Here is a 26906-nt window from a genome sequence, read left to right as displayed (position 1 = left end):
GCATATTTGTGCAAATCTATATAGAGGAGAAGCAAAATAGTTTCATGTGCTGTTCCACAATCCAACTGACATACATTGATTTACATTTTCTGAACAAATATCTTTTATATGGATTAGTTTGAGGAATATCATTCTTAGTCTAAATATGTAACCCCTTCCAAAGGGCCAGATTTTGCAGTCAGGTTTATAGAATGGGTCCCAGATAAACATCTAAGCTGAAATATTTTGGAACCTAAATATTTTAGGGATCCAGAGGATTCTTCAACATTGCAAAGAGTGTTTTATACTGGATCTGTACCCTTTCCAAATGGGGATTTATCAGGCAGGCACTGTCATAAATTATTGTAGAGAGCTAGACTATGGGGCTCTGATCTCATTGAGACACCGACTACCACAGTAAAAATAAACAACAACAATATCATGAAAGGTCCCTTAAATGTGATTCTTTCCTTCTGCACTGATTGGAATTGGGGCAAGCTTCCATCAAAATGTTGTTTAGGCATGTAGGTAGAATAACCAATATGCCTCAACTTCCTTCAGTATCAAGGTTCTGTAGAAATATCTGGGAATATTTGTTTTCCCATGTAACAGCTAATGAAAGCCTTAGCACTCCAGACCCTATATGAATTTGGGTCACATTCTGGAGGAGTTCATTTAAGGGGAAAAAAGTGCAAGGGAACAGATATTCTGCATCCATATTTTTACGCTTTGAAAGGATTTTCTTAGACCAGCACACAGATGTATCAAAAGCTTGCGTCTGATGAAGTGTGCATTCACCCACGAAAGCTTATGCTCCAATACTTCTGTTAAGTCTTCAAGGTGCCACAAGACCCTCTGTTGCTTTTTACAAAAGCTGATAATCACTTCACAGCAGATATAATACTACAAGTATGTATGAAAATTCATTTGATATCTTTTGAATTTCATATTTCTTAGATTAACAAAATTGGTATTTTTTCTTTTTTTTAATACCTTTATTAATTCTTATTTTTTGCACAACTCATCTTTCTAATACAGCCCATGATATGCTATATGTAAGCTGAGGGTGCCCTCCACCATACACACACACTTATTTTCTCACCACTCAATCAGGTGCCATTTTCATTGTTAGGGATCCAGTGACACACAACACTCACTCTGGGAACATTATTAGTGTAGTGTTCAAGAGTAAATGATACTTCTGTGGCATCATTTCTTTGGTTCCCATGACCTCTGCTGACCCAAGGCCAAGAGCCCCAGAGTTGTCCCTGAACCTGGGATTCTTGGATAGAAAGGTAGTTGTGCGGTGACTTAATCATTAGGCTGACACACATGTACCACATATATGTAGTTAATTCAGTAATCAGCAATGTGTGTCAACAAATATTTGAAAGACTCTTTAAAAAGTCACTTGTACTTTCGTAAACCCCACTCTATGTAGAACACATCCTTTAAGATAAATTCATCCAAGAGCATGCAAGAAATCAGTGATATCAACAGTGGATTCCAGATCACTGAGTGCCAGGTTTTAAAGTTCCTTTACTGCAGTAGGAGCAGTGAACAAATAATTAGCTCATGTATTTACCCCAATCTTGCTACCATAATCATTTTAGTTCTTCTTCTCCTAGCCTTAGTCCCATCTGTATAGGGTCAGCCGTTCAAGTCCTCCTTCCCCATTCCACTCTGTCTTGAAGTAGTTCCTGGAAACTCCGCAGCTAATCAGATGCTTTTGTATAACATCCCTCCATCCACCACAATAATTTTAGTTAAATCCTTTTATTTAATCTTGTTGTTTTGTCTGTCTTTCATATTCATGAGGATGTTTATCATCGTGGTATACAATCAACAAAATGTTCATGGATTTCATTGATGGTCTGGATGAGGAAATAAATAGGACGTTAACTATTTTTTTCAGAGATACTGAATTAGGAGGAATTGCAAACACAATGGAGGACAGAGAAAGAAAACAAAGGGACTCTAGAAAGATTAGAAATATAGACAAAAACATACATTCTTCAAAAATGCAAGTTAATATTTTTTGATCAAAAGAATCTGAAACACAGATACTCAATGGGAGGGATAGATCTAGAAGAGTAATACTGAAAGAGACCTAGACCTAGAAGCAAGAGCAAACATTAGACATGAGTTTGTAATCTGATACAGAGATCAAAAAGGCCAATGCTATTTTTGCATACACATGTGAAGACATCCTCTTACCACACATGTAGATAATAGTCCTTTTCTTTGTGGCTTTGATGTGACTTGACCCGAAATAAGGTGTTCATTTCTGGACACTTCATTTCCTAATATATAGATATTAAGAAACTGGGAGGAATTTGGAAAAAACAAGAAAATTTGGTATGGAAAAATTACAAGGCAAAGGAAAGATTTGGAATGAAATATGTTTGCTAAGCAAAAACTAAAGTGGGAATATGTAATAGCCTACAATTTTAGGAATGGTGTAATCAGGAAGGAGGGAGAAGAATTGGTATAATAAAATTGGGTATAACTTGGGGTAATTACATGAAACTGAAAAGGGCAAATTCAGGTTGAATGTCAGGAAAAATTTCTTGATAGTGAGATCTAATAGGTTGTGGTATAATCTCCCATAGGAAGTGGTGAAAACTGCATTGCTTGTCTCATTTAAAACTAGAGTGGATGCAACACTAACAAATGTACTATAGGGAACAGTCCTGCACTGGCAGGTCAGTGGCTTTTCCATTTGTATCCTCTGATGCATGTATCTAGGAATTCTCATATACATTTCTCTAAATATATTGAACGTACATGTTGATTATTTTGTGTATGAGGTTTCTTGGTAACTACACTGAGTATACATTTTAATCACAATGGAAAGTGATAGCTTAGAAATGTTTTTAACCTTCATATAGGACTCAGTCCTGCTCACATTAAAGTCACTGGGAAAATTCCCATTTACCTCAGTGGTCCAGGATCAGACCTTTCTGGAGGATGTGACTAATGGTATATCTTCACTGTAGAGTTAAATCGAATTATCTACACTCTGGTCGCTTTTCGAGAGGTAGTCTGGCTCAAGTTAGAGTGGCTACATTGCAAAATAATACTCAAGCTGCAGTGTCCACACTGGTGCTGCACTTGCTTATTTGTTGCACTAAGACTTCTGGTGGCATTTCCTTTGGTTCTTCGTGCTGCAATAAGCTGAACTGCTCTATGAATTCTTTCCCAGTGAATTGTGGGAAAATTTGTTAGTCTTTTCTGGGCACACGGGAAGAATTGTGGGAAGGCATTGGAGGACTAATGGCACTTGAGTGGAGCTAGCCTGTGTCCACACTACAGAATGGTTTAGTTAGCAACTAATAAATTTGCTAATTTGAGCTTTAGCCTATACCCGATAGACCAGCCATTTCCAATTAAAAACACCACCCTACTTGAGTTAAGGGTTTTTTTGTGTGGATGGGACTCGAGCTAAGCTTCATCACTCAAGTTAAAGCTGAAGTGAAGACCTACCCTAAGAGTTAACTGGACTAAAACTAACTGACTGAAATTTTGGAGTCACATAAACATTAAACCTATAGAAATTGCTAGTTGGCTATCTAACAACTTGTGTAAACTGACACACACAAACAGTTTTCTGTCATTTCACACCAGTTGCATCCTTTGAAGATAAGTCTTTTTTGTTGTTGTTTACAAATCCACATCCAATGCACATTAGACATACAAAATTGCTTCTTTATGATCTCTTCAAAATCTAGCTCCCAACATGGTGTGAAATGGAGCTAGTAGATTGATGGGAACATTTTTTCTGAAACCTTTTGGGCAAGCCATTTAAATAGGTTACTGCTTTACCCTTGTGTGAATGTTTGAGAGAGCTAAACTTGCTGGGGAGAAAATTATATGCTCTTAAAACTTGTCTTGTACTGTGGTGTTTACATATGACTTCTAATATTGGTAAGAAAAAATGTGGGTTATGAAATCCTATTAAATTATTTGTTTTTACCATAGTTTATAGGGGGCTGTTCTGACATGCAGCACCCACAGAGTGCTAAGTATTTTACAGACAAATCATATATGAATATGATCCCTACCTCAAAGTTCTTACAGTCTAATTATAGACATGACACAAGTGAAATCAACAAACAACTGGAGAAGGAGGGAGGAAATTGGAAAAAGAGAGGTTGAGGGTTACAATAATAAGGTCCCACAATTGTTAGGTTTGTTATGTGTGGTGTTGGTGTTGGTTCTGTACCAATAAAATTAATTGAAGTTTTGCTATTGACTTCCAGGGGTCCAGGATCAGATAGATAGTTGATGCACATGAAGTTTGGGTAATTCCTATTTATGCTTACAGAAATTAATCCCCGAAAGGGGGGAAAAAATCAGAAAAGTTATAAAATACATACTTGTCCCTCATTGTTAGAATGTGTCCTACAAAATTGCACCTCAGCTATCAGCTAAATGAGGCTCATGTTAAAATAATCTTCATTATGGGCTTGATCTTGCTTCCACCTAAGTCAATTAGAGCTTCAGTGGGAATAAGATTGAGCCCTAACCCAATATCTGTTTAAAAAAATCAAAATAGCAGTGGTATTATAATGAAGTTACAGTGTATATAATATCATCTGGAAAAACAATATTCAAGTAACATTAACTCCTGCATATTCAAAGGGGTATTCTGCTCCATGCTTCTGTAGTGAAAGAATCAATGCACTAATTAAAAAGGTGAACAATCTGTTTAAACTGTATTAAGATTTTATCAAGTGTACATCAAGGCAGTTACACACCAGACACATCTTTTAAATACTAAATTTGTTTTTAAATTTCAGTAAATATTCCATATAATTATTATTCTCTATTTGTGTTTATCCAGAATGCGGCAGATCAAATAGCATTCCGGGTTGCAGGAGGACTCACAGCCCTTGAACACATTCTTCAAGTAGTGATTTCATCCACGAATCTGAATGCAGTTTTACGGATTCCTCCCAAGTATGTATGGTGCTATAGTTGCCATTTTGAATCATTACTAGATTATGCCATCACTGATGGGGGATATTTCTTTTCCACTAACCCCATTTGACTTTATTATTTATCTAACTGCTTGCTGCTCCTTCCTTGTGGTGTAGATGTTAAAAACCAAGGGCCAAAATCTACCCTGCCATTTAAGTTCCAGATGGAAGACCGTATTTGGCCCCAAAACTCTAGGATCAGTTTTAAGTCTGTAAGTGTTTCACTGTTTCTGTTTCTTTGAGAGGTGATCTCCCTGCCTATCCAGAGTGAGGAATGCAGCAGAGACCTATCTCTCTGTAGAGAGGAGATTCACATTTTAAAAAAGTTAGACTATCAAGGTCCCTGTTTTGTTTTTGGTTTTTTTAAGTGCTTTTATGTGTTGTGATCCTAACTTGATCCAAAGTGAAACAGTTGTTCCGAGATATCACCTTAGATTCCTCCTGTGCCTCTGACACATTGGGCAGTCCAGTTCCTCCACTGGTTACAGTTGCTCGCTGGTTGTGGTGCTTCTTCCCAAGTGATGCCAGCATATATAGTATCTTCTGTCACTGTCTGCCAGTTCATCCTTGGCCTTCCTTGCTTTCTCTCTCCTCCCTCAGGTGCCCAGTTCAATGCTTGCTAAGCATGTCTCCCATCTTCCATATGGTGTACATGTCCCAATGACCTGAGCTTTCTTTCTTTGACGATATTTTCTAACACTGCCTGCTCTTTGATCTTCCTGACTCTCGCATTTGTTATTTTGTCTTTCCATGAAATGTGTAATATCTTCCTCAGCCATCTGTGATGGGCAGCCTTCAACTTCTTTTTATTAGCCACTGTCATCAGCCAAGTCTCTGCTCAGTATAATAACATGTTCAGTACAATCGCATGGTATAATAATTTAATTTGGTATGGAGACCTCTGTCTCACCACATGTTCATCCTTCCAAAAGTGTTATTTGCTTTTCCTGATCTCATTTGAATATCTTTATCGCAGCTACTTTCAGATGTCATGACACTCCCCAGATAGCCAAACTCTTCTACCTGTTCAATTTCTTTTCCATCCGTGTAGACTTTTGCATCTATTGTTCGGTTTCCTACCTTCATAATCTTGTTTTCTCTGCATTTACTTTCAAGACAATTTTTGCTGCTTTCTGTTCTATCTCTGATGTAAGGACAGACATTCCATTCCATGTCATACTTAGTAAAGCAATATCATTGGCAAACTAAAGATCATGTAACTCATCAGTAGTAACACATTTTACATCATTCATGATACCTTTTGTTGCCTGCTTCATCACCCAGTCTATTGCTAATGCAAAGAGGATTAGTGATAGCACACACTCTTGTCTAATTCCAGTCACAATATCAAACCACACACCTAGGTCTGTGTCTGATCTTACTAAGTGTATACTTTCATTGTACAAACTCCTTCAAATGTTGAGTAGCTTGAATGGTATAGCAATATTCCTCAGCGTTTCTCTGTGGACACTATCAAGCACTTTCTTAAAGTCAATAAAGTTGATTAAGATGGGTTTTTCCCCCCAAGCGGTAGGTTTTTCTGGTGATTTGTCAGAGAGTGAATATCTGTTCACACAATGATCTGTCTGGAGGGAACCCAGTCTGTTCGTCTCGTAATATTCCATCCGCTGCTTTTTTCATTCCATGCAGCATAACAGTAGCCAATATGTTGTCCAGAATTGATAGCAATATAATACATCTCCAGTTTGTGCACTGGGTGAGGTCATCCTTTTTTGGCAATACCGTGATGATGCTATCTTTCCAGTCTTATGGCACTTGTTCTTTCACCCATATTTCATCACAGAGTTTTGTTAGCTGCTGGGCCAGAATCTTGCCTCATGCCATTAAGTACCTCTGGTTGAATTCTGTCAACCCCAGGAGCTTTGCCGTGTTTGATGTCTTTGATGCTCCTAGATATTGCTGTCTAAAATTGCTACTGGAAATATATCTAAGTTCACTGGTAGTGCAGGAATGCCTCATTATAGTGCATGAGAAATAAAAGGCTGAAGGTTAAGCATCAGGACCCCTAAAGGTGGCCAGGTGTCAGAATGGGCTGCAGTTGGACAGAGCTCCTGCAAAAATGTTAACTTAGAAGAAATTCATTAATAGCATGATCTCCTCCTTTATCTAATCTTTTAATTGTAATTTGTATCCACTTTAAGGCCCTCTTACACTGCCAGAGGAGAGTAAAGAGGCTTTAGTGTGATGAGAATTGGGCCCACGGTCTTCTCTCTTGAACTGTTTTCATTGTGAGTTTGGAAAACACCAGCAATATTTAGTGTACTACCAAACAGCAATACTTTATAGATTTCCTGTGGAGTTTGAGAGCTAAATTGTCTCTGTTGTAAAGTGTGATGAGACAGAGCTGCATCTCAAGAAAAAAAGCATTCAGAAGTAAAATGCCTCTTGGAATTCCCTGCTTGCCCTGGAAGGAAGGGAGAAAAAAATTGCTGTACTCCTTTTATGTCATGTAGCATCTGGCCTGCTCCACTGGTGAGCATGTAGGGATGACTCCTTTTCCAGTGAATTGTTCCTAGGGCAAGTAATTTGGTAGCAGTCTTTGCACTCCCTCAAGCACAGGAGCTGTGATTGTAGGCAGGGCCGGCTCCAGGCACCAGCTTCTCAAGCAGGTGCTTGGGGCGGCCGCTCCGGAGAGGGGTGGCAGGTCCAGGTATTCGGCGGCAATTCGGCGGACGGTCCCTCACTCCACCGCGGCTTTTTTTGGTTTTTTGTTTTGGCTGCTTGGGGCGGCCAAAACCCTGGAGCCGGCCCTGATTGTAGGTGACCCTTATATGTGCAAAGGTGAGAGTCCTGTCTCCTTTCTCACACTGTGTGGCCACAGTTTATCCCTAACTGTTTAGAATGGCATTTTTTTCTTTTTTTCTTTTTTTTAAAAAGTCTCATTTTGGCAAGGTTTTGTTGAGGGAGTTTGAGAAAATTGTGTTTATATTACTGAGAAAATTGTGTTTAAAGTTTGCTAGACAGTATGAAAATGTATTAGTTTTGAAAGGAACTTGCTGTGCTGATAAATGAAAACCAACGTCAGCTGCAATGTTCATATAACTGAAAAAAAAATCATAGAAGATAGAAGCAAAACTTTTTTTCTCCTCTTACATATTAACTACCCACCCTGTGTCTGGTTCCAATGGTTCCTTACTTTCATGAGCACTAAACTTACTATTTTTAAAGTACTTTTTGCTTAAAATGTAATACTTTATATTAACACATAAGCTTTTAACTATCTCTGAACTGTGCTCCCAAATCAAATATCTACAAAAAACAGAGATAAAGGTTAATCTTTCTATCTGTTTTATAAATCTAACAGATTCACAGAGAGACATCTGTAACAATAATTTTGCACCAGTACTCAGAGTGATTTGTTTCAAGTTATTATAAATTGCAATCTCTAGTAAGCATCCACAGATATAAAACGTAACTTTTTTTTTCAGAACTAAAAGAAAACAAACTGAACTCTTAAAAACACATCATTCAGGGGTGGCAAACTGTGGCTCCAGAGCCACATGCGGCTCTTCAGAAGTTAATATGCGGCTCCTTGTATAGGCACCAACTCCAGGGCTGGAGCTACAGGCGCCAACTTTCCAATGTGCCAGGGGGGGAGGGTGCTCACTGCTCAACCCCTGGCTCTGCCACAGGCCCTGTTCCCACCCCACCCCTTCCTGCCGCCTCCTCTGAGCCTGCCATGCCCTCACCCCTTCCCCATCCCCTCCCCAGAGCCTTCTGCATGCCACGAAACAGGAGGTGCGGGGGGGAGAGAGGCGCTGATCGGTGGGGCTGCCGGTGGGTGGGAGGAGCTGGGTCGGGGAGCTGATGGGGGATGCTGACTTACTACTGTGGCTCTTTGGCAATGTACATTGGTAAATTCTGGCTCCTTCTCAGGCTCAGGTTGGCCACCCCTGCACATCATTGAAATGAACAATGTCTAACTGTCTGACTGCAGGGTGTGGTATAACTTACTCTGAAGAAAATAGAGTTATAGCAACCTTCTCTAAGTGAAAAGAATGTGTTAATACACTGAATCTAGGAGTCTCTTGAGAATATCACTAATAATGCTGTCAGACAATTTTGATGAAATGATGGACCTTTTTAAAAAGACTCTTCTCCATTGGAAGGAATCAGTAGATCTCTTTCTCATCCAGGTACAAATAGGCATTGCTGTATTATTCTCAGCAAAATCATAGAAAAATCTCTTAAGGTTGTTTTTTCCGTCTATATACAAGATGGCAAGACCTTGACTCAATATTCAAATTCTGCCCTTCTAAATACTGGCTTCAGCATTCACTAGTGCATAAATATATTCAGGAATGATGGATGATAATGGAGTATTATGGGGAATGATGACTTACGATTAAAAGAAATAAAATCAGATATTTAATTTTAATTAGTTTTATTAACACAACATTTCATTTGGTACTTCTTTTAAAAAGGTATCCTACTAGAAGCAGTCACTTGCAACAATTATTTTATGTGAAAAAATAAGAAATTTTACTCCTTATTTTATTCTTTTCTTCCAAATAAGCCCTTTTCCTTTTATGTTGCATTCATTGTATGTAGTAGGCTATCAATCTGTAGCTTGCAGCTTTTGTAAATTGCCCACTGTTCTCAAAGTCTTCCATGTCTTCACAATAGCTCTGGTCACTGAAACATGCTACCAATTGAGGAGGCATCAAAAATAGCAATGGACCTTTATACTGGAGTATTTAAATAACAAGACAGTTTACACTTGAACAATGTAGTTTTGACTTGGAGGAGTACCAAATTATCTTCAAATGCATAGCTCAGAACTTTCTTGAGTAGAGGTTGGTTAATTAGCATTGCTGTTGCCCAGCCACATGCCATTAACCATTGTATCAAATTCAAATATGTTTATGTTTATATTTAAAATACTTTTTAACCAGTGAGGCCTGCATGTTGGGAATGCAGTTGCTAGGCGGTCATGCATTATAGCTGGGAAATATTGTCTCAAAGATAGCTTAAAATTCTTTCACTTTCTGAATAGCCTTCTATTGGCAAAAAAATTGCAGCACTTGGAGAAAAATCATAGTTTAGTAACTTCTTATTGTGCAAGAAATAATAAGTAAATAAGGCAACTCCCATCTTTTCATGTACTGTGTATTTATACCTGTCTACTGGATTTTCCACTCCATGCATCTGATGAAATGGGTTTTAGCCCACGAAAGCTTATGCCCAAATAAATGTGTTGGTCTCTAAGGTGCCACGAGTACTCCTCGTTATTTTTACTATGATATAGTTCATTCTTTTGAAGATGTGAAGCATCTTTGATTTGTATTTGATTTATTAGCAGTACAAATCATGACTCTTTGAAAGGTATTTGAAAATGCTGAACGCTGTCTAGTAACTTTCAGTCATTACTTAGAACAGGATATATGTTTTCAGATTGCTTCCTAGACCCTTTGTGTATCAACCTGTGATTATGAGTCACTAAAACATTTTGAAAAGTTGATAAAGCAATTTTGCATTTGTAGGGAACTTACAAACAACTGTCAGTTATTTTGACATTTTTTATGTTCATGGAAATTGAAAGAAATGGTAACATTCCAAAATGATGCCCAAGAAGGTTTGGTTTTTTTTTTTGTTTTTGTTTTTCCAAACAGCAGCATTGGAATGCTCCAGGATGTATAAAGTACAACCAGTACATAAAAAAAAAAAAAAAAACCCACTCCAAAACAGAGAAATTCTAAGTTTTATGCTAACAGGAGGGATAGCTCAGTGGTTTGAGCATTAGCCTGCTAAACCCAGGGTTGTGAGTTCAATCCTTGAGGGGGCCACTTACAGATCTGGGGCAAAATCAGTACTTGGTCCTGCTAATGAAGGCAGGGGGCTGGACTCAATGACCTTTCAGGGTCCCTTCCAGCTCTATGAGAAAGGTATATCTCCATATATTTTTTATTAGTATTTTATTCCTTCCAACAAATACAGTGTGAATGGAGCTTTTTGCTGGGATTTTGTGTTGTATTTCTCTGAGGCATTGATACACAGTTCCATTTACAGATTTGTCGTAAGTGTTCAGTTCTACATAGACTAATTTCAGTTAAAATTTCCATAATAGTTTCAAATATGCTATTCTGAGATTAATTTTATTAGGAAAGGTCCTATTAAAATCCAGTAGTATTTTACATTGTGTCCATGCTATGTGTATACTACCATGGAATGCAATACATGTTCATAGTCTATTATTATTAAGATAATCTACTGTACTGCACATGATAAGAAACTGCTTTTGAAGTTAAATAGCTCAGTCAGTTCAATATACCAAGAGGGTCTGGCCAATATGCATCACAAACAATATACCAGATGAACCTACTCCACGAAATAGGTTATTTGCTCTCTATAACATCAGCATTTCAGGTGCAAATATCATCCTGGGTTGTTGAAAAGTTTTTGGATTAATCGAAAACTTTCAGAAATTCTGTTGGTTGACTACATTGTAAATGAAGGAAACAGATGAACTAATGACATAAATTTTACATATTACAAATTACATAACTGAGGCTGAGAACTTGTCTGGCCAAGTTTCAGCCTAATGCAAATAAGAATGGCAGATTTATAAACCCTTCAAAAATGAGGTTAGAATGGGATCACAAACAGAGGTATAATGTCAAACTTCAACTATTTTTCTAGCTCTGTTAAAAGATCTGTGAGAGATAACTTTACTTTTAAAATAATGAAGCTAATATTAGACCTTAGAGTATGTCTATTTATTATAGTATATAAAATAAACATGTATTGGTATCATTTCATGTTTTGCTATGATTCATTCACATGGTGTATCTATTCCAAATCAGCTGTCACCAAGGTCAGAATCAATATAGTTCACTAGGTAGATCAGGAAATCCCAGTTTGGAGCTTTTATGTTGTAGAATTTATGATTAAATGTGTGTGTAGATATTGGTATTCATGAAATTATAGTATTTTTATGAATGGAAAAGGTGGCAATGTTTTTTTCTGTTTGTCTAAATAATAAGTGATCAGGATTAATCTTTTCAGATCTAATGTATTTATTGCAACTCATTAAAGTAGAAAGACATTTTAATTATTTTTTTAACAGAATATCTTATACAATGCATATTTCTTTATGTGATTCATGATTTTTGTGTTTGCACCTGTATATCTTACATTAGGCGTATGTATTTACTTGTAAATATCACTTCATCTCTCTTTTTTTCTCTTCTACTTCCAATTTTTAGAGCTCATGTGGTACAAAATAGTAGTTAAAATGTTCAGGTTAATGGACTCCATAAACAGTAAGGATATGTGAATGCATTTAAAAGGGATTGTAATAAAATGTGACCATTTTATGAGACTACAGAGAAATTGAAAGACATCTCATTGAAAACATAGTTTTATTTGTCATATGTTAAATTGCTCCTGAGTACAAATAGTACATTCAAAATAGTGGGGCAAAAATTGTATGTAGGCATCCTGGTGGCTCTCTACGCAAGAGTGAATTTCACCTTTGGAGACTGTGGACGCAGAGATACATCTTCCTAAGCATTCCTTTAACTGGGCATCTGAAAAATAGCAGTATTCTGAAGGTTAAGATGTAAAATTTAGTAGAACTTTTATTGCTATAAGGGCAGCAATATTTCTACCAGATTATGCCCTTTTTCACAAGTATGGCTCTCACTTTGCTAATGAGGCTGTAAGAGGAATTTTCAGGTTTTCAATTCAGAAACACATAGTATTCAACTAAAATCGATCACCCTTTCTTGAGCTTGATTTAAGTGTTTTTGTTAATGTCCGGCTATAGCGAAAGAAGGATAGGAGACACTGGATATGGTTTAATCAGGCCACAACTGTATTATTAGATGTCTGGGACTACCCAACAGATAAAAGTGTACAGTGCAGGTAACTCCATGATCATTTCAACACCTACCTGGGGGCTTCCGCCAGTCTCCCCTTTTTTCCATCCTGGTCCTCCAGCAACTCATTTCTGGGACCTTCTCACCCACCCTCCTCGAACAAGGGTTAAGGTGGGCTATAAGGAAGGGGGGTTGGCTCCCTGCTGTACCAGTCATAGGAGCCCTGAAACGCTCTCCCCTCCCCCTATTTCACTCTTTAAAAGAAAAACCTCTCTTTTAAGTCTTTAACAAGCCATTTATCTGCTCACTGTATCCCTACCCTGTGGAGTACCTGCACTGAACATCTGCCCCACACTTACATAACGAGTTGCGACATCATAGCCTATCTCCCTTCCTACTCACCATAACCAAGTCCCCGCAAACCTGCTGTGGGGATGGCAAAAAAAAAGCCCGACACCAATGGGCCAATCTGGTGGTGAGGGAAAAATTCCTTCCCAGCCAACCTGGAAAGGAGTGACTATCGTGATGCCCACAGTAGGTCCTGACCAAACATGCTATTTTCCTTCCTCCAAGGAGAGGGAGGACAGGTGGGTGCTGCTCTGCCTGGTCCAGAGAAAAGGGACTTCTCCCACTGGGCTTCCCCCCTAGCAATTCCCCAGCCCTTCCAGTCTCTGGGGATGAGTCAGCATCACAATGCTTACCCAGTCCCCCTTTACAGCAGATTCCAAGTCTCTCTCTCATCCCCTGCCCATAAAGCACTACTATACCCCTTTCCTGGCAAGCCAGACAATGCTCCCCCTTCGCCCCACTTAAAGGTGCAGTGCAGTCATTTGAGATGTTAATTGCCCAATTTATTTCTTAGCTTATTCTTAGAGATGCTTCTTTTCTTTTAAATTAAATTAAATTAAATTAATGGAGATATCCTATCTCCTAGAACTGGAAGGGACCTTGAAAGGTCATCGAGTCCAGCCCCCTGCCTTCACTACCATGACCAAGTACTAATTTTGCCCCAGATCCCTAAGTGGCCCCTTCAAGGTTTGAACTCACAACCTTGGGGTTTAGCAGGCCAATGCTCAAACCACTGAGCTATTCCTCCCTTTTGATGTGGTGGAGTGGTGAACTAGGAGTTACTGGTACAATTTCCCTTTACATGATATGAACAACATTGCATCAAGATTTATCTTTTACATAAGAAAATAGTACATCATCATGTATTCCTTTATAGACCCAAATCCACATCATACTCCTGAGTGTTGTGTTTTGCGTTTGGGGTGACAGCTGTGAAAAAAACACATTGCCCGACATTGGCTGTTACACACTTGTACAGAAATTGGATTGTATACATTATTCTTAATAAGGTTGTCTTTAAATTTATGCATGAAATTTTTCTTCCAGATTCAACTTTTTAGACAATATAAAATATCTAGTGTGTATGTTTTGTTGATGATGTTAACTAATACCACCATTTTTCAAACCATACCCCCTTTTGAGGGCTCTGCTAACAGAAATCCATAGCTATCAGGGTTTTTTTTAGTGAATGGCAAAACCTCACTCTGGCATGGAATCTGCTTTTTATTTTAACCCCTTAAATGTATTATACTAATCAACTTTAAAGGTTTCACAGACAGTGTCTAATACTATCAACTGATGCAAACCTTTCCCTCCAGGTGACTTTGTTAAAGTTTTTGGGTTAATCGAAAAATGAATCATGAAAATGAATGTGCTATGTAAGTAAACTGTAACTGGATTGTTGAGAGAGCTCCAATTCCATAGGACGTGACTTTCTATGAACAACTGAAGCATGCTGAGACTTGGCTGTTTTAGAGCAACCATTTTTTTGCTCTCAGTACAGAGAATCAGTGTGATCTGATGCCTGTTAACCTGCTGTCACAAAAACTCCTTCATACAAATTCTTAAATAAGAGGGTTTTTTCAAGATGGAAGTTTTCCAACTGACTATCTTTAAAAAAACAAAGCACAGTCTTTGGTTGTAGCTGATTCTTTAATGAAAAATAAAATGTAAATCAGTTTTCTTCTTGCCTTAAGTTTTGAAAGAAGTTTGCAATTTACTTTTCTTAGGTTATTTTGTGTTTTGATATAATTTACATCTCTGCTTTTTAAAGTTTGAGTCCTATGAAATGGCATTGTCCTATGTTTAGTGCTAACACGAGCAAGAAGTAAAAACATGGAAATAAATTAAACTAAACATTGTCATGTATTAATTATCCACGTGACTTCCCCCACAAAAATAGGTCTCGCTAAAGGATACCACTCCACTTAACTAAAATAGACAGTTTGTGTGGCATTGTATGATTTAACCATTTGTGCTCATCTTAAATTAGGAATCTGTCTGCTATTTTGTGATGAGGTTAAGCTATTTAGAAGTAGGTGAGGAGATTACACGGGCTATTATCCACATCTCTCTTTCCCCAAAATCCTGGCAGCATGGTGCAGCTCAGAACTTTAATCCCATGTCTACAAGATAAAGCTTTATTATAAAAAGATTTAACAATATGCCTGTTGTTTTGTACTGCCCAGATTGTTAGTTAGACCAGCAGGACAGCAAATGCTGCAGGAAAGATGTGGCATTTGTAAAAGACAGATGATCCATTTAGTGTGGGGGGTCATTTTTTTAAGAACAAAACACTCAAAGGGGAGGAGAAAGAATTGGATTATAATAGGTTTTATTATTGGTGTTAAGGTATTAAGAATTAGTGTCCAGGTGTATTATTTCTTAGAGAAGCATTTTATAATTTTCATAACTGATTGACACTGTTGTTCAGTTTTCTGATTACTGAACAAGCCATAATTTAGCATACTTGAGTAAAAATTCCCAGTTTTGTAATATTTTATCTGTGTGCCTTCAATGAAAATCAAATTGGAGTTAGACAGCAAAAACCCTGCACGAGTAACAGAACCCAGGCAGGGAACAGGATTATTGCCTCTGCCATGGTCTTGCTTACTGACCTGTGGGCAAATCACTTAACCTATCTGTGCTTCAGTTTGGCTACCCATTTTCCAAACAGATAAAGTAATATTTACATATGACAGAATGGTGTTGCAAGGCTTAAATAATTAGTTCTTTGAGTGAGTTGCACAATGTAAATGCAAATTATTCAGAGGCTGATAGCAGATAGATGGGGGGACATTTGTTACTATTAAAAACTTGATTGGAGGGGAAAAATTGTTTTTCTTTCCTTGTGTCTTGCCATACTGCTTCTTTCATCATCCAGTCATAGTAAATATCATGGGAAGCCAGCCTGAGCCATAGTTATAGTATGTAGAAAATAGTGTGCATAATATTGTATATTGATGGATATAGTTGTTAGCAGTTGCAGTGTAAAATAAAATATTTTGTGGCGATAGGATTCACCACTACCTTAGACTGAAAATACTTCCATAGTTTGCTCTCCCATTTTACAGTTTTTGATCTACTTTATAAATATTTCTGAATGTGAAGTGCTCTATTTATTCAATTTTTAAGTATTTTCACAATGCTTGTTACCTGAGGTCCAAAACAAGCTTTCTCTGCAAGGTTACTCTCTCTGGGGAAACATTCACTCCAGACTGGCAGTTGGTGTGAGGGCATAAGGGTTCTCTGAAGAGAATGACCTCCTTGCAAGATCAACATCCAAAACCTGCAGCATCTGTCGGTTTTCATGACCGTTTCTTTCTCTCTCTGTAACAGAGCTGGGTTTCACATTTGACAGTACTCAAGCACAAATCAACATTGCCCTGCTGCACTAGTATGTGAACAAACTGTGTAGATGGAAGGAGCTCTTTTGGATTGTTTAGAATGGATTTTAGTGTGGGAACAGTTTCTTTCAGTTAATAAGTCAGGGCCTCTGAACTTTATACAAGAGTCTGCCAGATTCTACCATAAATGTAAATAGTGGGGGTAAATTGTACACTTGATTTGTCATATGTCATATAATAACTTATTTATAAGAACGGGTTCCAAACTTAAACATTTTCTGGTGAAAAATAAAGGAGGGTTAGTTCTGTTGGCTTCCACTATTTCTATTTATTAGTTGTAGTTAGTCTTTAGAGAGCCCATTTGTGAGTCAGAGAATTTAAGATCGTGTTGATGATGTACAGAATAAACAGGTAACTGTGAATTATGAGGATGTAATTCCTTTGAGGATTTCTGATGTCATTATAAACCATGTGAGTGAAGCTCAAGAGTTTGTTTATGCAGTCTTCAAAATCTAGAGATGGCATTATAGCTTCATAGTTCAACATTTTCCTGGTTGATTTTTAATTTTATATTTCATCCTGTATCCATACCTTGTCTCTTCTATTACTGTTCCACTGCTTGCCATTCTGTCTCTCTCTCTCTCCATTCTTTAACTACTACCCCATCTGTCACCTCCATTCTGCTCTTTTTTGTCAGATACCAAACTAACTGCTTTCTTTCCCTGGCAGAACAGTGAGAAGGCCTCTCAGCTCTCCAGGTTCTGTTCAAACAGCAGTGGTTAGTAAAACGTTGCAGTTCACCCTTGTGGTAGCACAACCATGAATTTGATTGTTTAAGTCAGGGGTCGGCAACGTTCGGCACACAGCTCGCCAGGGTAAGCACCCTGGCGGGCCGGGTCAGTTTTATTAACTGCTGATGCGGCAGGTTCGGCCGATCGCGGCCCCCACTCGCCGCGGTTCGCCATTCCGGGCCAATGGGGGTGGAGAGAAGTCGCGGCCAGCACATCGCTCGTCCGCGCTGCTTCTCGCCGCCCCCATTGGCCCGGGACGGCGAACCGCGGCCAGTGGGGGCCACGATCGGCCGAACCTGCTGTGTCAGAAGGTAAATAAAACTGGCCCGGCCCGCCAGGGTGCTTACCCTGGTGAGCCCCGTGCCGAACATTGCCGACCCCTGGTTTAAGTCTTGTAATAACTCACTCAATAATTGAGGGTTTTTTTTAATGTGTAAGGGATTGTAGTGTATTTAACCTCATGCTGTGTATATTTAATTCCAGTCTTTCAAACTTGGAGTTACTATTCAAAAGTCTTATTTTAGAGGTAGGCTGTTTCTATATGTTGGTGGTACCTTGATTTTATGGAAGCAAAGATTATGACTTTTCACCTACATATCTTAGTGCACAAACATGAATTCATTTTGTATTGTGGGATACAATTTTAGATAGAGGCCATGATTCTCCACTCATTTACATTTGGGTAAATTAGGAGTAATTTAGAGCATAATTTAGAGGAGAATAAGGATCATAGATTCTAAACTGTTCTGTTCTCTTCTGTATATGAAGACATATATTAAAGATAAACATTGTTCACATCTATTTATGTTCACATAAGATAAATAATATAATGTATATACATATATTTTGGTCAAACTTCAGGATAGAACTCTTCTCTGGAGCCAAAATTTGTGTATCATAAAGAGTGTATTTATAATTGGATTTACTCTAGTTTAGAGTAAAGCCCTTCATCAGAGGGTAGACTTATTATGTGGTTTGAGTATATGTGCTGTCTAACTTAGCTTTAAAGCTGATTTGTGGGTGTGATACAAAGTTTAGAACAACATCAGTAGTCAATAAACAACTGCTTTACATGTGAGGAAAATACTCTATTACCCTAACATAATTTTGATAGCTTTATTGATACATACTTTTTTTTAAAATGTGAGTAATAAAATCTGCCAATATAAAAACATCAAAAAATAAATTTAGTTTTGCAAATTGGTAAATTTAAGTTATAGTTAGATGAAGTTCTTGCTCGACACACACAGCTTTCTGTGCTTGTCTCAGAGGCCTTGTGCAGAAATGGTGACAGTTGACAGCTGTTGTTCTACTAATAAGATTAAAGTAAAGAAATTAGTTGTGCTGACTTTAATCTGCCATTTAACACTGCAAACCACCTGGGGCCTGCTTCAGTGCTGACACTTCCAATTTTAAATAAAAAAATTCTATAACTGAACCTTAGTTAAGAACATGTCTAAATACATTCTAATCATAGCAGTCTATAGTTAACAAGCTTATGTTATCAATTAAAAAAGCCCTCCTTATTGTGAAAAATTAATTTGACATGCATTTGCTTATGCCACACTTTCAAAGGCATTATTTGAATCTTTGGAACTTCACATACTTTTTTGGATGTAGGATTCATTTGGGAAATACAAAACCAGGGTATATTACTTCAGATTAATTTATTGTACATCTAAAACAGAGGATTCTTCATTTTAGATCTATCTAGAATGACGGTTCTTTTTTGGAATTATTAAATATGCCATCCACTCTGAGCTGTATTTCAATAAGAGAACTACATAATTCTAAACATTGAAATAAATTATCAAGATGTAAAGTTAATCTGTTAACTTCAAATTTCAAGGGTTAGGAAAATGTATTTTCATATTTAAATTAATTGATCCTTCCTTTAGAGCAGTAGGTGAAAGAGCTTTCCAAAAGGTGAGCACTAAAACTTGTCCTTTATATAGTGAAAATAAACATTGCCAGATGTCCTTTATGTTTCTAAGTGTAATAGCCTCATTAATATATGTTGACTTATCTTTGCTGAAAGAAAAATTAAGTCCTCTAGAGCAGTATTTCTCAACCTTTTTGATACCAGGGACCGGCTTGTTGCCTTCCTAAACTGTGTCAAGGAAATCTCAGGGTCCAGTGCCAGTCCATGGACTGGTCATTGAGAAACACTGTTCTAGAGCATAATTTTTCAGTACTACTGTAGGAATATGTTTTCATCCTTCATTTTGTTAAATGAAGGATATAAACCTCTTTTAAAAGCTAGGTTAGGAAAAGAGAGCTTTGTTGCATATATATTTTTAGTTTTAAGCATGATAGATAATGATAGATAAGAGGTATATTAGTTGAATTTTCCACAGGAATTATCAGTGTAGATTGAAAAACAAGTGAATGAATTGCAGCTCAGTAAGCAGTAATTTGATATTGCATTTTATACTGTTCGAACCATATTTCCAGAAGAGTGCCTTCCAGTCAGAGTGAATATATTAATTTATAACAAGACAATATAAACAATACACAAAATATTTGTATTAATAGTTATATTCAGGATATTAACAAACAGGCATTATGATTATATGGATTTCCATGTTCAAATGAAGGGAATTATAATATCAACTATCATATAAATACGTTCTCCCAAAAATGTTCTGATCCATTTTTAAATCTTGCAGCATGTTCTATGTTCCTATCACAGTCTCAATACTCTCATAAGTTTTTACAATCCTCCATCCTTAGTGCCCCATTTGCTGTCACTTTCTTATCAGCCAAGGAAGACTAGATGACATTCCCTTTAGAGTCCAATAATGTTCGTTTTCATTTGGAGGAGAAGCAATCGAGCTACTCAGAGGAACGATTTACTATAATTTCACTGGCTTCTGAGCATTCCCAGCCCTTATTGGTTTGGGAAATGTGGGAAAGAATTTGAAATTGATGTATATGATGTCTCTAAATTGTCAGCCTTTGGAGCTAGATGATCATCTGCGACAGTGATGAGCACAATATAAATAAATACCTAGGCAGGCTTCCTAAATGTTTGTAGTAAATAAATTCAGTAGGGAACCGCACAAAAACATTATTAAGACTCTGCTACAAAATGATGACCTTTGGCTTTCTCTCCATTAAATATTTTCCCATTCCATGCTCACCAGTTGCAAGAAAAAATAAAACTATAAAATAGATACATTTATTTAATTAATTTAGTTAGTAAAGTCAGATGGTGACTTTGACAGCTTCTCTATAAAAACTTGTCAGTTGGCACTGCCAACCCGTTCCAGAATGTGAATTTTACCAATGATCTCAAGTCTGGCTTGTCTATTGAGCCTGGTTAGCCTCCATCACATTAGTGATTCCCATGTATTTAAAAATAAAAATAAAAAAACTCTTTTTGCTTTCCTTTTGGAAAGCAACCAGAATTGTTTATTGACTTTATTTATTTATTTGTTTATTTTATTGTAGAGTTGTGTTGTATGTGTGTTTTGTGTCCGTGTGCTTGTCTGTAAGCAAAGACATTTTTGAGGAAAAGCTAAGTCAAAGAAAATATTGTGAAAAAAAATTATTCTGAAAGTGATAAAATTCTTTAGGCAGGTATATCTCATGTGGCAATGAGTTCCATAGCCTAGGGCCAGTTCCTGTGAAAGTTCCGACTCTGCATAAATCATTCACTTTGTGGAGTTATTTATTCCTATGCAATGTGAAATGCAGAGAAGAACCAGGCCTACTGTATATATTTTGAACCGTTATGGCCTACTTTGTTTAGCTTTCTTTTTGCTCTTCCAGTTTTTCAGAATTCACGCTCTCCCTTTTGCTATTGCAAACCTACCATCTATTGCCCCTCATACGTACGTGTAGCTCCCATCATTGCTAATGTAGTTATGCACCCAAGTTTACAGTCCCCATAATGGGGATGCCAGTGATTCACAGTTTCTGAAGAAGAGCTCTGTGTAAGCTCGAAAACTTGTCTCTCTCATCAGCAGAGATTGGTCCAGTAAAAGATATTACCTCACCCACCTTGTCTCTCTAAAGGCGTGTCTACCCTGGCACTTTACAGCGGTGCAGCTTTCTCGCTCAGGGGGGTGAAAAAACACACCCCTGAGCGCAGCAAGTTTCAGCGCTGTAAAGCACCAGTGTAGACAGTGCACCAGCGCTGGGAGCCATGCCCCTTGCGGAGGTGAGCCACGTTAAAGCGCTGTCGCGGCAGCGCTTTAACGTTGCCATTGTAGACTAGCCCTAAGTCCCAAAATTATCAGGAGATTCACCTGCGGCAAAAGACTGATGTTTCACCTGTTGATTGTCCTTTTGTTCAATACAATTCACCTTAGTTTGCTGGGCCTGCAAGCCAGACCCTCTCTAAAGCTGATCCCAGTACAGTGTTAGCATTTCCTGATGGTTAATTTATAACATATCCTTCTGCCTGAATATTCTGCTACCAAACTGACCAATGATCTTGTATACTTGCATGAAACAATGAATTCTTCCAGAAAAAACATTAGTTTTTCAAATTGTGCAAAAATAAGAGTTTTACCTGATGATGTACAGATGTTCCTTTTTTTCCTTTTTCATTTAATATATTTCTAATATACCGATGATGGGGGGGCGGGGAATCAAAGGTTTGATGTGTGTGTGTGTAAGCATGTGAAGGTGTGTAAATGTGCACAAACATTTAATACCACATGTAACATAGGAGAGCTTGCTCATTTAAACATTACAGCTTCCAAGGCATGCAATTTAGTTTTAAACCCACGTTCTCGTTCTAGAGCAGATGCAGTGGTAACACACTATAGAATTTGGAATGTATATAGGTTCACTTAGAACTTCTGTATCATGTCAATATTTATTTAACCTACCTCATGCTAATTTGTATTTTCTGTGTAACTTTTCATACTCATGTTCGTTAAACTTACCTTCACTTTAGGTTGCCTGATGATATTCCTCACAGCCTAATATTTATATTTAATTTTATAGATTAGTATATTTAAGAAGAAAACTATGTTGACATTTCATTTTTTATTTTAGGTCACTCTGCAATACCGTAAATGTTTACAACCTGGCCTGCAGTAATTGCACAGAAAACTGCACCTATGTTCTGTTTAGTAATAAGATCACTTTTTTAATGGACCTGTTGATGCATCAGTTAACGGTATGTAACATTTTTACCCTGAATTAGAAATGAAGTGTGTTTGCTTAGTGCTGGTATACTAGAATATTTGGTATATTAAAATACCAGAAAAATATGGGATTCAAAGTCAGATATATTTCTACTATGATACTGACATTGAAAAAGTTCTGTATGTACTAGAAAAGTTAAAACAAGCGTACCTAGCAAATTTTCATTGGTGCCCCATCACATCTACCACTATACTCAGAATGTATACCAATACAAATCAAGGTGATGGACTACTGCTTTTTCATGTGTATTTGGTTACTGTGTATATACTGTAATTGTGTATAAGTAGAAAATTTCTGCAAACAGATTCTGCGAACACACACAACATATATTTAAGAACTAAACAAAAAACACTTCAGATGGTCAGCCGGTGTTTTTTCTTTAACTCTTCCTGCTTCAGTTCCACTGAGATTACATTCAGTGAATAGTTATTTGAGCTTTATTTCTGCACATGTTCAATTCAGGTATCTTTTAATATCTAAAACATAAGTCTGCTCAATTTGTAGCCTTAATTTGGTTTGCAAAATTGTTAAACAGCAGGCCTATTTAACTGAGAAACTTTTAATTTTGCAATGTTTCATTTAATTTCAGATATCATTAAATATTTTATTTGAAAACTCATTTTTAATTCATAGTGACCTGCTCATCATGAGATATTTAGTCTAGAATTTCTACTTATAAATTGTGTGTATGTATTTTCATGAGCCAAGCAGTTTGTTAATTGAAAAATTATGTACATGCCTTAAATAATTTACATGACACTGTTAGAGTCAACAAGACATAGGACTGTTAATGAACACTTAAAAAGCGACACTCAAAAGATCCTTGACAGACAAAGAAAACCTGAAGGCAGCATTTAAATTCTACTTTATGTAGTTGCCAACTCATGGTTTTTCACCAAATCTTTCCAAAAGGATTCCAGGTATTAGATTTTAATTATATTTAGTGAAAGTTGCATGTATAATGTTAGGCCAGCCACAAAATTGTTTTCTTTCTGCTGAACAAGCCAAAACACAGACTCCATGGTTAATTACACAAGGCATTGAATACTTCAGCACTTTACAAGTGACAAGATTCATTCTGATGCCAAACACCTTCCCCTTCCTCATTTTAGTACTGTGCCAAGACTTCTGTGCAAAGACTAACTTCCTCTTTTGTTGTAGAAATATACAAAGTATGTGTTACATAGGGGCGAATGAAATTGCCAGTCACACATGGTGGTGTTCACTAAGAAAACTGTTAATTGTCTAAGAATTCCTAGAGCTACCCTCCATTCAGAACAGAACTTCATAGTATAATGCCAAATACTGCTTTGAATTGCAGCAGAACTCCAGTTAGAACCAATTTGTTCCCTTGATCCACACCGAAACTCAACTTTCTATTATTAAAGTCTCTTGTGCAGATTTTGGGCAGTATATTGTCCTTAACTGGAATAACTTCCCAATGTAATGAAATACGTATTAAAATAATTCTTGAGTGATATACATGCAAAAGGTACAGTACATCTAGGGCAGGGGTCGGCAACCTTTCAGAAGTGTTGTGCCAAGTCTTCATTTATTCACTCTAATTTAAGGTTTCGCATGCCAGTCATATATTTTAACGTTTTTACAAGGTCTCTTTTTATAAGTCTATAATATATAACTAATTATACACTATTATTGTATGTAAAGTAAATAAGGTTTTTAAAATGTTTAAGAAGCTTCATTTAAAATTAAATTAAAATGCAGATACCCTGGACCGGTGGACAGGACCCGGGCAGTGTGAGTACCACTGAAAATCAGCTCGCGTGCCACCTTATGTGATAAGCTCTTTGGGGTAGGAGCTGCCTTTATCTACATCTTAACATCATCAGCCACATTGTTGGCACTTAACAAATAAAAAATAATATCACAGATAATTCTTGAGTGCATCAAGTTTGCAGGCCTCTAGCCCCATAGATGAAGAGCAGATTAGGGAAGAAATAGGTTTAGTGCTGGATCATATTCATATTCATGAATGCAAATATAGAAAAATACTCAATTTAACAAGTATCTAAATATATTCAGTTGCCGGCCGCGGCGGCTCTGCTCCTCCCCTGACTCTTCGGCTCTGTTTAAGAGCCGGTCTGCCCGAGCGCTACCGGCTTCGGGCAGCCCCCATGCCTCCGGACCCTGCGCCGCCGGAGCCCGGGAGGGGAAGTGCCCGGCTGGGGGCGCAGGGTCCGGAGGCAAGGGGGCTGCCCGAAGCCCAAGCGCTACCAGCTTCACGGTTTGCCAGGCAGCCTCCAGACCCTGCACCTCCGGCTGGGCGCTTCCCCTCCCAGGCTCCAGCTGCACTGGGGAAGCGCCGGCCGGGGGCGCAGGGTCTGGGGGCTGCCCGGCAAACCGTGAAGCCGGTAGCGCTCGGGCAGCGCTTTCCGTGTGGCTGGGAGTGGGAGGGAGGAGGGGCAGAGTTAGGGCGGGGAAGGGGCGGAGTTATGTACATGCATGCATGTCTTGAAGCTGCTCCCATAACTTGAATTAGATTACACAAAGTTACCAGCTCAGCTCTTCCTTGTCTCTGAGTCCTGTAGATGGATTATTGTAAGTCTATAGTGGAAACCTTTCCAGATGTATATTTTATAAGGCTTGACACTGAGAAGAATGAGTCGATAGGTTTGAACTGTACGCTTGGATTGATTTTTATTGTAGTTCAACAGATAGCTATCAAAGCAAATTAGAACTGTCATGTAATTTTCTACAAAGATATCTCTTCCACTCCTAGAAAAAGCCATTTGTATAAAACATGTACTTCACTATACAGTAGACCATCAGAGTTACAAACACCTCAGGAATGCAGGTTGTTCATAACTCTGAACAAAACATTACGGTTGCTCTTTCAAAAGTTTACAAACTGAACAGTGACTTAATACAGCTCTGAAACTTTACAATGCAGAAGAAAAATGCTGCTTTTAACCATCTTAATTTAAATGAAACAAGAACAGAAATAGTTTCCTTACCTTGTCAAATCTTTTTTTAAACTGTCACTTTATTTTTTTAGTAGTTTGTTTAACACAGTGCTGTACTGTATGTGCTTTTTCTTGTCTTTACTGCTGCCTGATTGCATATTTCCAGTTCCAAATGAGTTGTGTGGTTGACCAGTCAGTTCATAACTCTGATGTTCATAACGCTGAGGTTCTACTGTACATAAATTTATAATTAAAAATCATGTATTTGTTCCTTAGTAAATATTCCTCAGTTGGTTGTTCATCTGCTATATTACAAATACCTGTCCTTTTATGCTTTAAAAATAACTTGTAAAAGGCATGATAGTTTATTTTCTAACTATATGTTCTCAGCTAGATCAAAGAGAAGTTTCCAAAAGCTTTTGAAAATAACAAGCTGGACAAGACAGCCCAGGCTAGTAAACAATCTGAGTTCATCTGAAGCTGACCTAGGTGCTTTTGTTCATTCAGACCTTTCCCTCCGGGATACGCCCTACTTTGTTACCATTTAGTTCAAATGCATATCATTAAGAATTAGTGCCAATGTATTCAGATTGTTATAATTTTTCTTGGGCATAAGCATCCAAAATTAGATTCTTTTTCCTTTCCGTTTCAAAGGACATACTAAATACCAGAGAATTATAGATAGCTCACTCACAAGAGAGACGATTACTACCAATAATTTCATTTATTGATATGTAGGGCCCTACCAAATTCACGGTCCATTTTGGTCAATTTCACAGTCATAGGATTTTAAAAATCATAAATTTCATGATTTTAGATATATAAATCTGAAATTTCATGGTGTTGTAATTGTAGGGGTCCTGACCCAAAAAGGAGTTGTGGAGGGGTTGCAAGGTTATAGTTTGCGGTACTGCTAACCTTACTTCTACACTGCTGTTGGCAGCGGCGCTGCCTTCAGAACTGGGAATCTGGAGAGCAGCGGCTGTTGGCCGGGAACCCAGCTCTGAAGGCAGCGCCGCCGCCAGCAGCAGCGCAGAAGTAAGGGTGGCATGGCATGGTATTGCCATCCTTACTTCTGCGCTGCTGCATGCAGAGCTAGGCCCTCAGTCAGCAGCTGCCACTCGGTGGGCGCCCAGCTCAGAACACAGCAGCACAGAAGTAAGGGTGGCATGGTATGGTATTGCCACCCTTACTTCTGCACTGCTGCTGTCAAGGCATTGCCTTCAGAGCCAACAGCCTCTGCTCTCTGGCTGCCCAGTTCTGAAGGCAGCGCAGAAGTAAGGGTGGCAATACCACAACCCTCCTAAAATAACCTTGTAACCCCCCTGCACCTGCCTTTTGGGTCAGGCACCCCAATTTGAGAAACGCTGCTCTCCCCCGTGAAATCTATTTCACGGGTGGAGACCAGATTTCACGGTCCATGATGCGTTGTTCATAGCTGTGAATTTGGTAGGGCCCTATTCATAGGCATTGATATTAATTTCCCACATGCTTTTTCAATTACATTATTGCTTCACACATCATTAACATT

At 38.0% G+C, this 26906-nt stretch overlaps 1 protein-coding gene across 9 annotated transcripts in view; it reads left to right on the top strand.

The window, feature by feature from the left end:
* The window catches only part of SCAPER (S-phase cyclin A associated protein in the ER), a 524758-nt gene that overhangs the window by 414257 nt on the left and 83595 nt on the right, over nucleotides 1-26906 (top strand). For 5 of the 9 annotated variants that reach the window (XM_065558411.1, XM_065558415.1, XM_065558414.1 and 2 more), the window contains 2 exons: nucleotides 4826-4941; nucleotides 22299-22422. In XM_065558411.1, the coding sequence (XP_065414483.1) occupies nucleotides 4826-4941; nucleotides 22299-22422 (240 nt within the window). Of the gene's footprint in view, nucleotides 1-4825; nucleotides 4942-22298; nucleotides 22423-24176; nucleotides 24210-26906 lie in introns of all 9 variants that reach the window. The other 4 variants (XM_065558412.1, XM_065558407.1, XM_065558413.1 and 1 more) reach the window with 1 other exon arrangement.

Source organism: Chrysemys picta, chromosome 10 (genome assembly GCF_011386835.1).
Source record: "Chrysemys picta bellii isolate R12L10 chromosome 10, ASM1138683v2, whole genome shotgun sequence".
NCBI classification, from domain to species: domain Eukaryota; kingdom Metazoa; phylum Chordata; order Testudines; family Emydidae; genus Chrysemys; species Chrysemys picta.
The sequence above is the reverse complement of the archived record's forward strand: the minus strand, read 5'-3'. Positions and strand labels throughout refer to the sequence as shown.